The 13,678-nt window shown below is 37.7% G+C and overlaps 1 protein-coding gene across 2 annotated transcripts in view; it reads right to left on the bottom strand.

Annotated features, from left to right (window-relative positions):
* Positions 1-13,678, bottom strand: part of PCSK5 (proprotein convertase subtilisin/kexin type 5) — a 230,353-nt gene that overhangs the window by 147,081 nt on the left and 69,594 nt on the right. For both annotated transcript variants that reach the window (XM_030968460.1, XM_030968461.1), the window contains exons 4-5: positions 9,590-9,733; positions 7,240-7,316 (exon numbers count right to left, since the gene is read on the bottom strand). In XM_030968460.1, coding sequence (XP_030824320.1) covers positions 7,240-7,316; positions 9,590-9,733 — 221 coding nt within the window. The remainder of the gene's footprint in view (positions 1-7,239; positions 7,317-9,589; positions 9,734-13,678) is intronic.

Below are 13,678 nucleotides of genomic sequence, written 5' to 3'. Positions count from 1 at the left end.
ACAAGTAATTTTTAAACCAGGTTATACTCATCAGTGCAATCTACATCTGTGATATGCATTCCTTTACTTCTATTTCTGAATTTCTCTATCTTGATTATTTTCCTTCAGGAAAAGGAAAAAAAGACAATTTGTCTTCAAGAGAGAAATCTGACCTGGATAAAATGTCTGAGGTAATAATCTGACTATATCCTTAAGAAAAATTACAGAATCACAGAAATACAAATCAAGGCTATAAAAATAAACCTGCCAGCAGCAATAATCTTATAAATGCACATACTTTAATTTGTAAAGAAAAGCAGCACCTGAAAATTTCATATTAAAAACCCCTAGTAATGCCATTAAGACATTCATTTCTATCATAACTTTACCAAGTTCAACCATTAATAGTATATTTATAAAATGCTTCCATTTAAAAGCTTTTGATACTGGATTCAGAATTGCTTTATCAAACCTATAATTAGAGGTCAACCTTGATGCCACAAACATTAGAAGGGTAATCAATGCTATACTACTGCCAGCTGAAAAATCTCAATGAACCACATTTTGCACTACCTTTGACTGTGCTGACTAACTGTGAAATCATCTGGCAAAATCAATGACCATGGATCAACACGGATCCACTCTTTAACTTTCTCCCATGCCTATACTGTCTGAAAAGTGGAAAGCACAGAAAAAAAAGTATTTGTGCTCTCAAATTCTATTCTGCTGTATATGTATACATGCATGCAACTTGAGAGTGGTTTATCATTTACCACAATAAGACTAGCCTACTGCAGCTGCAAATTCTCCCCTGCTAAGTTCAAAACCTCAAAATACAGACATATACTTTAAAAAAATAACTACTCTGGGAAAAAGAACATCTGAAAAAAACCTTTCACATCTAACTCTTGATAGAAAAGAATTCCGAAAAGTTTGTATCCCTCCTATTGTTGACTTTGAATTGTAAGGGAATATCTGACTCATTGGGATCAGTAATTTACATAAAAGCACTAGAAGCAGTTGCATAATGCTTCAGAACTTAATTTTATTTGTGAGCTCATTGTCTGGTACTTCAGTAATTAGAAACAGAAAGAGGGCTTTCCTTAAGTGTTGTGGTTAAATGTTTTGAGACCATGAGAATCTTATACATCATAAAAAGGAAGAGCGCTGTTCCTCAAACACCAGTTAAGCACTAAACAATATTGCTCAGTGATTGATACCAGGGTATAGAAAAAAGACTATCTTTTCATATTTCAACTGAAATTCTAGTGGAATTTGTGTTTTCGTTATTCCTCTGTTTCACTCCTCTCACTTTCAATGACTACACAAAGAATTTTGTTTCTATGGCTCTCAAAAATTATAAATTATACCACTTATGGTTGTCAGACAGGACTATGTAACACAGTGTAATAACATAGTGAGCAGATTAGAAGAGTTTAACAAAAGGACAATTTTTGGCAGTCTGACAAAACCTTCATGATAAGATTTTCCACTTTTGAAGCTGGAACCTGGATCAAAAGGCTACTTAACCAAGGCTTGTAGTCCAATGAATTTTTTGTGCCTTGTGAATATGAAATGCTGTCATCAAGGACTGATCATAAACACCAATGATGAGGAGTAGCTCATGGGTACCATGGGTAGCTGAACTGATTTAACAGAGACTGCCCCTCGTCTAGCCTGGCTAATTGTCCTCAGCTTCCAGCAAGTCTAAGATCCCACCTACTTTCAGAAAACTTCAAATGGACAAACATTTTCTTCTGAAATAGCAAAGCATGAGAACTTCAAGACATCAACTGTTAGTTTGTTGCCTGTTCAATTGCACACCTCATCTCGACCCATAGTTTAAACACCTGTTTTGCATTAAAAGAAAAACATTATCAAATGCAATATATAGTAACGATTTGTGCTCCATGTTTTTACAACAATCTCCTTTCAAGAAAATAAAGTTTTCTGCTTAAAGATTCTACCCACATGTTTTCAGTTCTACCCTGAGAGAGAAGAAATGAAGCATTTTTGATGATTACCCCTGAGGTATAGCATTCTGAAGGATAAGCATGTTGTATAACTGCACACAAAGACTCTAAGTAACAGTTAAAACAGAAAGTGAAGAAAAAATTGCTCCAAATGAACATGTAAAATTATTATACTTCATCACAGTACAGTTCTGCAAGCTGCAAATTTTATCTTCCTTATCTTTACAATTTTATCCTGGAACATTTAACTATGGCAAGCAAGCAACAACTACTGGCAAGATCTAGTATGTCATGCAGTAAGATATTCCCCATGCACCATCATGCCCCATGGCACTTGGTTGGGTCATGACTTGGTTCTGGCCAGGAGAGGGTTAATTTTTGCAGCAGTCAGGAGAGATGAGGCCACCAGTTATTTGATACCACCTTGAGCCATGAAGGGGAGAGGAGTGTTGTTCAAAGGGGTGTTGTTTGTGGGACTGCTGGTTTGTAGGACTGTGAGGTCTGGTGCTGGGTTCTGCAGTGAGCAATCACATGTGGATTGTTCACCTAACTTGCACACTCTCTTATTGGCCTTCTTATTTCTTTGCTGTTCCCAGTAAACTGTTGTTATCTCAGCCAATGAACTTCACCTCCTGTGTCTCCAATGCTCTCCAGCCCCACTGTAAGGGAGCAGGAAGAAGTGAAAGGAGTGACACAAGGTTTTAATATTTATTGAGAACAGTAAACTGTGGAATACCATTTCTAAACCATGACAGGTCACTAGATTGTAACTTGGAGATTAGCTGATAAATCACTAACAATGTTCCTTGCATAAAGTGGCATCTCAGTCTGTAAGCTGTAACAGACTGAACTTCACTACTAACATCTGCTAAAATTGCAGCACAGTAGGATGTGGCCATAACAGCAATGAGTTTAGAATCAGAATATAACCAAAACACAATAAATCAGGACTGCAGTCACTGACTGCAGCTTCTGTACCAATGACCTCTGACTGTTCGGTTCAGATCGTGGTTTTCACAAATGAAACCATGTCACCAGTTAGAGAAAACAACCCAAAATCTGCAGTTTCCTAAGAATCCTAACCTAAGTCCATGAAATTTGTAGTGACGCCGAGATACACTAGACATCTGACATTTAGTCATTGGTACCTGGAATCAACAATACCACACTCAGTGTGAGCATTTAATTCTGTCGATCTGAAACACATATACACATTAAGTGAATTCTCTAGCCTAAATTACCTCCCCCTTAAGGAATATTTCTGTGCTATCAGAGACGCTTTTCTGGCATTAAACAGACTGCACTCAGCCAGTTGACAACACCACTTCATGCTTTTGGTTTTTCAGCCTCCAGAGGCAGGATAATGTCATGTTGAAAAGTCAGGGTACAGAAGAATACCAAACACAAATGAGATTCCCTCTGAAAAAAAACCTTTACCTAAGAGCTGATACCTTACTCCAACTGAAAGCACAAGATGCAGCAGTGCTTCTCTGTTTAGTTTATCTTCCCTTCAAGCCACCAGTGAGAGACTTGAGGCTCTCTGCGTTTGCTGTGCTCAGTTCTTCAGGTATCTGCACTGAAGAGTGTCACAGCAGGCAATAAAGTTTTTCAATTTTCTTCTATTGACCATCTAGACAGAAACAGAAGATGATCTGCCTGTCAAGTATCTTGTATCCAATATGATCCAAATGACACTGGATGTACTACAGGACTTCACCCTAAGCAGAGAGTACAAACTAGCAGTCTGTCATTCTGTGAAGAAAATTAAGAGTTTCATGTTTTATTGGGCATCTATGTTAATGTGACTGGCAAATGGAAGTAATAATGAATCATAATGGATGCCATGGCAAAACAATGCCAGTGTGTTGGATCAAACAGGACTGAAACTCACCAACTCACTAATTTTTTGTTTGTGAGAAATGCTGTGAAGTTCTCCCCATATTGCAAAGTTTAGACATAAGAGATTCTGCTTCTAATAACTTTTGAATTACAAGAATTGTTGTCTCTCAAAAATCTTACACTCATTAAAAAGCAATTTAGGAGGTTATTGAAATAAATTATTTATGTAGTGGGATGCATCATTGAAAAATGTTGTAGAGGCATCCAAAGAGTGACTCAGTATCTCCAAAACAGAAATAACAGCTAACTTTTACTTTTTCTTATGTAAGTTTAATAAGAACTGCATTAAAGTCAACTGGTATTATTTAAAGGAGTTTTTTTAGAAGTCTCTCTGTTTTATAAAAGTACCCATCACCATAGTAAAACCTAAGCTTTGAAATATGATCCCTAAGAAATTTCTTATGAAACAGAAGTAATTTTTGTTTGGTCCAAATCAAAAAATACTATGAACATTTCTGTTTTATTCCTGAGGCTATACAATAAGCACAGTACCATTTCAGTGATCCCATTTGCATTCTGTTATGGACCTGAGACCGATAATGCCTAGTTTTATAAACATAGATGTTAACAAATAGCACTGGAATAACAGAAAAAAGAATAAAGCAGTAAACCAAAACAAGATGCCTTGCATAGCACAAATTACTTCATCCACAGCTGACTGCCTCTGAGCAAAATGAACCTCTAGTGTAAGTCTGTACCATTTAGCAGCTTTGTGATTTGCTGGCAATTTGTAGAAACCAAAGGAAACTTTTGGCAGTATGCCTACATACCATAGTAGTTAAAGAAATTCATCCCACCCATTTTGACTACAAGACTTGAAATGCTAGTCTAATGTTTCTTCCTACCCTCCTGTTCTCCTTAGCTAATAGAAGATTTAACATAGAACTTCCAAAATGTAATTTTGGAAAGTGCCACTCTGGTACTCACACTAGAGTAATCTACAGTTAATTTTTTCTTGCCCCTTTTCACTCGCCAAGAAGTCTCAGCAACAGAAAGTCTTCACTCTAATTAAAAGTGAAAAGCTAGCACACAGATCCAATACTCTGATGTTTCACAGCTGCATGCAGAGCTACCCAGACACCTGTTTATTTTTATAGCAATTCCTTTTGCTCTTTATCATTCCATCCCTTAAAGTTGGATTATAAAATGAGGCAGAATAAACTACATCATCACGAAAACGACAGCGCATTTGTACATCCCACCTTCATTGAAAAACACAAATCCCTATAAAGCAATTTTGTCTGTCCAGCTACTACCGCAGGAAGCAGGAATCAACCAAACTGATCTACACATTATGAATTCTTTGTAATGCATGGCTTTCAGAATGTTCCCTGCCCGTGTTTAGCTTGACTTCTGACACAACTTGAGTATCTAGTGCCAAATGGCCATGTATGCTGGACAATCTGAATTCCTGCCCCAATTTCTGAAGGTATTTTAGATACAAAAAATATGGACAGGCTATTAGTAATGTTTTTCAGTACCCATGCAGTGGTTTAACTCTTTGTTTAGTCTAGGGGCAACTAGGAAAAAAGGGCAAGAGCTGCAAAACTGAAGGGGGTTAGCTGCAGATTATCATGCTTTGTGTGTCTGCTAACTGGAAACATTGAGCCTCTAAGTCCCTAGTAGAGGTTAGGCTGCCAAGTAATCTTGCACTGAAAACATGCTTCATGTATCCTTGGTGTCCAAAAGCTGACTCTACACTGACACTGTACCTCCTGATAACACTGACAAAGCTCAGTACAGCACAGCTCCTGCCCTCCTATCACCCACATTTCACTGCAGAATCTTGGAAGGCAGTGAAAGTACTTAAGGGGGAGGCAGGGTATGAAAACTAAAACCCCCTAGGCTCTAGGACATAAAAGAAGCAGTCCAAATTTATACCCTGTATAAAACTTTAACTACTAATAAAACAGAAAGCAGACTCCCTTTCCTGGACATGCTTTGTAAGAAAGTAACTTCAGTTCTTTTCAGCCAAAGAAAAAGATTCAACTTCACAGGTAAAGGTATGTGGCTTCTTGCTGCACCCAGAAGTCCTTGAAAGTGCACTGGAATTTCAGTCTCCAAGTGTACCCTTGTTATACCCCAAGTCCAAGAAGAGGAACATCTTCTCACAGATGAGCCAGGATGTATCCCTGAAGTGTGTGTAGGGATAGGTGTGTGCTGGACAGCAGAAGAGAGGGATGTGCTGTGATGCAAACACAGGAGCTCAGCTGAAAAGTACTTGCAGAGGACAAGTAACAAGGCTCTGTTCTTCAGCCTGCCCTATTATGATGTAACAGCTGTTCCTGCCTTTATGAAAAAGGTTTTGGCAAGGAGAGGATTCTCCCATCTAAGTGTGATCCAACGTTGCTCCAACTTGTTTCTGCTGTTAAATCAATGTTAAGTTTTGTAGCTGACTCCCAGCTTTCACCTGCTGCATTCTTCTGGACAAAATTTGTTTGTAGGAAAGAAACAACACAACCCCCAAAGCATTTTAGTTGTGTAAAGGACAAGGTTTCATCCTTTGTAGTTTCATTTCTGTGGGCAGAAAGCATTAAATGCTTTTGACAATAGAAAAAAAAACAAAACCAAGAACCCAAACCTCAAGAAAACAAAATGTATAGTTAACATATTGACAACAAGAGTATTCTCCTTCCTTCAAAAGATGCAATTCCAGAGAAAGGGGTTTCTTTCTGCTAAGCTAATAAAATGTTACCAACAAATAACTGCCCTCAAATATCCATCAAGCACTTCCTGAGGTGATGTCCTCCCTGATTTTCTCCAAGTGTTAACTACGGTACATCTAAAGAGCAAGACGGAATGAGAAATATCAGAAAGCAGAACTCTGAAGGGGAAATATGTCATTCATTGAGATATCTCCAACTAGTCATCTGACACAGATATAACCTGCCAGAATTCCCACTTCTGTGTTTTTATCTAACTCCAAATGAAAAATCTCCATCACTTTATCTCCATCATATTGTTGCAGGGGAAAACAAAACAACAATCACCACTAATTTGCCTACTTCAATAAAAAAATTCTACAAAGTTCAAGAGACTCAGAAACTAGGACAGTTGTAACACATAATAACACCCTAATAATTCAATGAAATTATATTTAAGAAAAGCAAGTCATCCCATACATTCTGCCTCCCAAAGGGATTGAAAATGGTTCGTTTCACATGCCCAGAACTCTCAGAACAATTTTTAAGTGTTTTCAGATAGTTTCAAATTATTTCAAAGAGTCATATGTGTGCATGGAAAAGACAAAAACATGTATTTCACAAAGATTTTAATGCAGATAATTCTGTTTTATGAGGAATAAAGTTTTGTAGACTTTCGTAGACTAATTGGTACTTTCTATCTGGCGGCTCAGATTGGAAATGTGAAGGGTGTCATAGTGCCTTACTTGTTCTCGTTGCTGGCATCATATCGAGGCATAGGGTCAAAATCATTTCCATTTACATCAAAACTGGCTTGTGAATCCTGTATCCAACAGAAGAAAGAAAATCAGTTGCTAATTAATTAGCCATCTATTCCTGTGACCTATACATTTATTAGCAGGTTCCTACAAACGAATAAATAAGCTAACTTAATACTCCTGTGGTTTTATGGTGACTGTCTTTCAGGAAAGCATTATATACAGGAATTATATTATTTTATTTTCATTTTGGAAAACACATAAAGATAAAAAATGCTCTGAAAAAGTATAGGTCCAGGACTAGGGAGGAAATAGAAAATGGTGTTTCATTTAACCAGAAGACTACTTCTCTTCTAAGAACCTTTAGGAAGTTAAGAGAGTTCATTCTCAAAACTGAGATTTTGCTGAATGTTTTAAGATTCAAAAAAGTATCTTCATGACTATCACTGAAATTTCAGACATTGTTTCAAGCACAAGAATAATATAATTTTCTTAAGAATATTGTTATAAAATTACATCTTGGAAAGCAACACAAACTGCTTCCCCACTTCCTTGAGAGTATAACTGTTCCAAATATCTGCAAGATATCTGTCTTTTTGTTCCATATTTATCAAGGGTCTTACAGCTAAAAAGAGTTCATAGAGTGAACAGCTGCTGGTTTGTATGGCTCTCATTAATTGATGCAGTGACATGTGGTGTGTCGACATAGCAAGCAGCAATTTTTAAACTCTTGTTTGTTCAAAACCAGTTACATACCCACCTCAAATATTCCTATGTGCAGCCCCATCACCTATAATCTGAGATATAGAACACATTTGTGATCAAACAAGCAATGTGTATTGCTTATGAATTTGGGGAATTCCTACCTAGCTGGCATTAGGAAAGGGAGAGAGGAGCGGTATTGGGTAAGGATATAAATAGTTGCTTTCAATTCAGTGGTAGGGCAGTACTGGAATGAGGTGACATGATACAATCTGGGGCATTCACTGAGGAGATAAAATTTTATCTGCTTTATTTAAATAATATAAGATATTAAAACAAAAGGTGTGTCATGTGATAGGACCAAACATACATTGACAAATTAGGCAATTGCCCCCCAGTTGTTTTCACATCCTCCAAGCTGAGTTCCACATATACCATAGGGAAGGATACATACGTAAATATGGCTAATTTAAAATAAGTGGCTTTAAACTGTGGACACCATTGTGGCTTTTAATGGGTCGTTAAAGATGTTTTTGTCACAATCTCTTAATGCTCTACCAAGAAGTAAAGTTGCTGGCAAGAAGCCTGTATTTCAGGCTCTTTAACGAGATCTACATTTGTAATGGGAATGAAGGTATGTGCATGCCTCGCACTGTTCATCTTCACCACTCCAGCCCAATCCTAATATATTTGCTTCTTTTATTACTCTGTGTAGAAGTACACCTTGCACATTTTATTTCAGACAAATAATAAGGTCCTCACAGCTACATGCCTTCAACTAATGCCTACTTCCAAAAGATAGGACAAATCACTCCAGCAAAACGTGGACCTGATGCTCTGAACAACTTCAAACTCTGACACCAACACAGGAACTAACCCACTAGAGAAGAAGATTCTCCTTATGTTATCAGCTTCCAAGACAGATTAAAGCAGTCATCTAAATATGGTTAACCACAAGCAAACAGAAATCTCGTTAGGCAAAATGAGATACAGAACATAGAAAACAATGGATGCAGCTCTATCACAAATTGTGAGGGGACTCCATAGAGTTAAAAGAGAGTTATTAGAAAGAATATTCTAGAACAGAATATTCTATACCTGTTCGTAACTGAGTGAATCATGAAAGGTCATATACTTTTCCTTTCATATTGTTTCTAGCAGTATGATAAACAGCTTTAAAAATTAATGCATGGAAGGATTACTGTAAAATTACTGTCTTTGAGAAAAGCTTCTGTCTCACTGACTAAATGTATTGGCCAAATATGGGATTCAGTTGCATGTGTTAACTGAAAAGCAGTGTATTTCATTTCTAAGTTCTGAGAGTGTGAAGATATGAGGTTTAAAAAATTGCAGAAAAGACAAAAATATCCAGTAATTGGTTCCAGTTCTTCAGAAATTCAGGACTCAGCTACAAGAGGCATCCAGATATTAAATACATTCAGATAAAAAACAGTCTTAAATAAAACAATGCATATTATCAAAACCTGTTTTCCTTCCAGCCATTGGTGTTAACATTTGAGGAAACACTTGTATGATTCTTCCCCCTTCCCTCCTCTTTTTCTCCACCTTTCTAGAAGCAGCAAATTATTTTTGAGTAAAAACAAAGCAGGAAATCTGGGCTCCTGTGGACACTCACATAATTCTGCATCAAGTCTGGGTGGTTTCTTTCAATGCCGTCATCCAGGATGGTGACCACAACATTCTTTCCAGTGTAACCTCTCTTCCAGGCACCTACTATATTCATATCTGATTGGCAATGGTGGGTGTTGTCACTGCAGTGCTGGGGAAAGAAGAGGAGACAAAGATGTTGTATATTGGAGGTTACTGAGCAGTGAGGGATTGAGATACTATCCTACTGACATTAACATTACTATTTAAAATCGCACATGAACATGTTGATTTGAATAGGAACTCTGCAACATCAACACCTTTATTTAGACAGAAAACAATTTTTAAAAATGCAAATTGTACAGAATCTGCTAGTCCTGCTTATTTCTCTTTCTGATTACTCTTCATGCTAAGCAATACAAAAGGAAGCATTCAGCTGCACTGAATTTGAAATATTTGAATTTTTTTTTTCAAAAAGCCAAACCATATGTGGATAAAAGCAGAAAAATGCCTGTACTGAAATGCTAATGGAAAAAAAGAACCACCTTGCTTTTTAGAGCTTATATGCTGTGTACAATTTCCTGACAGAATGTTTGGAAACCAATCAAGATTCTTTTCTATCTACAAAAGACGGCTTTTGGCAGGTTTTGTGCAGTATCAGCAGGAGATGAGCCACAGTTAAGAACCTGTAATGAAAACACTACCCTGAAAAACTTGCATCTTAGGGGGTTGGATGAATTGTAGATAGTGCTGATTGACAGCAGCCTGGGGTACAGCTTTCAGAGCAACCAAGTCCAGTATCATGGAGGAAGAAAGTTTAGTGTACATTAAAGCTGAAAGCCTCTTCCGAGACACAAATGCACCCAGTTAATGTGAAGAAATCCCAGTTCATGTGAAGAAATCTGGCTCGCCATGGCAATGAGACATGACCCTCAGGTATTTGTAATGCCCCATTAGCCACTCTCTAATCCACACGCAGAGCCCTACCCTGTGAAATTAGTTCAATGAGCCTCTCTCATGAGTACTGCTTTCCTGCAGCTCTGCCAGGCTCAGACAGAGCAATAGGCAAAAACAGAAAAAAGAGAGGGTACAGGAAAGAATAAAAGTAAAGGGTGGGAGGAAGAAAAAAGAAATTAAAGAAGAAATTTGTATCATAACAAATGATGGCTGTAGAGCCATCAGTGGCTGTAGAGCATGCTCCACCTCATTCCCTGTGTCTCCACCTCACGTCCTCACTTCAGCCTCATGTCTTGTCACTCTACTGCTTCTAAGGAGTAAATAGATTTGGATGTGTGTACTCCACCTTGACTTAGTCTTCTCTAGTCAGCAAACTTTCTCAGTCTCCATTAGCAAACCTATGTGCAAACTGATTCTATTAAATCATATTTTTCCTCCTCCTTCTTTTTCTCCACTTTACCACCCAAATCAGAGGATTTAAAAGTGGTCATTTGTTATTACTAGAGCAAGGTTATATATTATACATAATAAAAAGTCTCTCTCAGGGTTTTTCCATTGTGCCCACAAATATCTGTCTCTCTCTGTCTATCCATCCCCACACAAAGAATTTCAGGGACCAGTTCCAAGGAATGTGTAGCTTTTGTTCTCTGTATTACTTGGAAATGCTCATGCTGCTGGCTTTATGAAATTAATTACAGTGTAAACTTGCTGTCTGAGTGTAATAGTTGTACACAAAAGGATTTCTAATGTACAAACAAGAAGGTTAAACAAATTTAATGTTTCCAGGTACATCTGTCTTTTCCAAAATGTTGCTAAATTAAGTACCAGAAAATACCTGCCGAAGTTTTTAATATCATCCCTCACATTTTCTGATGTGAAGACAAAGAGAAAGGAAGATGGAACCACTAGCCTTTGGCCACAGGGTGAGCTACAACAGCCAATAAGGATTCCTGGCTCTGGCCTCCAGTCAGATTTACTGGACCATTAGATTGTACCTTTATCCCCATTTCTGGAATGCCAAATGACCCTCAGCTGCTTTGCTTAATGTCTTGTCCTCTCTTCCTAAGGGATGAACTTGTTATTTTGCTTTCATACCAGCCAAACCACACAGGCTGAGAAAGCATATGGGTATTTTAATCCCCATTCCTTTGCAAGCTCTTTGGATCTCTGCCAGAAGGTCACCAGTACTTCCCTTAATGAGTCCATTGCCCTCACTTGTCTTACTTGAATATTTTCTTTTGTGGCGGTGACTGAAGGGGCCTTTGCTACGTGCATGGAGACAGTCATGAGAGACATGTCTTGCCCTACTGTGTGCTCTGATGGTTCTCTCAAGAGATACATGAGGTCAAATTGATTAAGGAACGGTAAAGCAGTTGTAACTGTGAGCCCACTTCTAACTTTAGCACAAAGCATATGTTAACATAGGAATGTTAATACAGAATGTAAAGGCAATAAAGAAGCATCCAAATGGGAGTAGTTCAAAGCAAATGAAGAGTTCAGTTATCATCATTACAACAAAAACAACTTCTCTTGTCCTATTTAGAAGAGCATCTGGGTTTTTTCACCTCTACTCCCTACTGTTTTTTCTTCTATTCAATTATTAATTTATGCATTTTTTAATCTCTGCCCTGTTTCTAGCCTTGTTTTTCTCTTTCAGTACTGTCTTTTACCACTGAAACACCAGTTTAGTTTAATTCAACATCTGATCCAAGACTTCTGTATTTTAATCACAAATTAGATTTTCCCTCATATTTGCATCTGTATTTCTCCAGATAAATCAGAATGGGCATTTTCCTCTTGGAGCAGTCTGACTGGTCTTTAATCAAGAACACTTTGGCTCTGAGAGTGGAATTACTCTGCAAGTACTATCCTTTATGGTATATGGTACAGATATGCCACTCCACATACCACAGCATCTAATATGCCAGCTATTCCTTGGCTTCACTTGCACTCTTTTCTGTCCCCTTGGACTGATTTTGGCTGAGATAGAGTTAATTCTCTTCACAGTGGCTAATATGGGGCTGTTTAAGATTTGTGATGAACAGAGCTGGGATAAAACAGGGATGTTTTCGTTATTGCTTAGAAGTGGTTACCAGAGTCAAAGCCTTTTTTTCTCTTCACATCACTCTATCAGTGAGGAGGCTGGGGGTGGACAAGAAGGTGGGAGGGGACACAGCTGGGACACAGGCGACCTCAGCTGACCATATCATAGGATGTCATGCTCACTACTTAGAGCTGGGGAGGGGGAGAAGGAAGGGGAAAATGTTCCAAGTTATGGCATTTGCCTTCCCAAGTAATTTTTACACAATGGAGCCCTGCTTCCTGGAGATGGTTGAAAACCTGGGAAATGGTGAATGAATTCCCTTGTCTGTTTTGCTAGTGTGTGCAGCTTTTGCTTTTCCTATTAAGCTCGTTTTATCTCAATGCATATATTTTCTTGCTTTTACCCTTCTTATTCTCTCCCTGATCCCGCTGTTGGGGAAGTGAATAAGCAGTTGTGTGGTGCTTAGCTGCTGGATTGGGTAAAAATTCCTCTTTCCTTCAAAAAACACTTCCTACAAGGAAATTTCCTTAGATTTTCTTTAAGCACCTCCTGCTTCTCTACCACCAATCCAAATTACACTGTCAGGTTGTTAGCAGAGGGCTGGTTTTAATTAATTTGGAAGCAGTTTTTCAATTTACAGTGTTACCCAAATAAAGAACTATTAAACATCTGCCATGAAAATAAATGTTACATGATCCAGAGTGACTGAATTTAGTATCAAATGAGCAAATGCTGAATTTTATGGTTTATTTTCAATCTATTTTCCATATTCTTTCTTGTTAGAAATTTTATTTGAATTAGAATTTTGTTAGGATAAAAACAATTTTTGCCATGATCATGTACAAATACAGTGGTTGGAAGCTTTTACTAGATCTGTCAATCTTTGAACTGTTGTTCTCTGAATTTTAAAGGAAGCAGTATAAAATAGACTATTCTACTGTTTTCTACCTCTTGAAATCAGCACTACTTCGACATGCATTGCTTTCACCCATAGCCTGGAGAATACCACCAAAAGGAATAAACAAACTCTTGCCTTGTTATTTAGAGTAATTTTACTAAGATTTTAAAGATTTTACTAAGATTTTAAAAGGGCATTCAAAGCATGATGTTTTTCTT

Source organism: Camarhynchus parvulus, chromosome Z (genome assembly GCF_901933205.1).
Source record: "Camarhynchus parvulus chromosome Z, STF_HiC, whole genome shotgun sequence".
Taxonomy (NCBI): Eukaryota; Metazoa; Chordata; class Aves; order Passeriformes; family Thraupidae; genus Camarhynchus; species Camarhynchus parvulus.
This window is presented reverse-complemented; position numbering and strand designations above follow the sequence as displayed.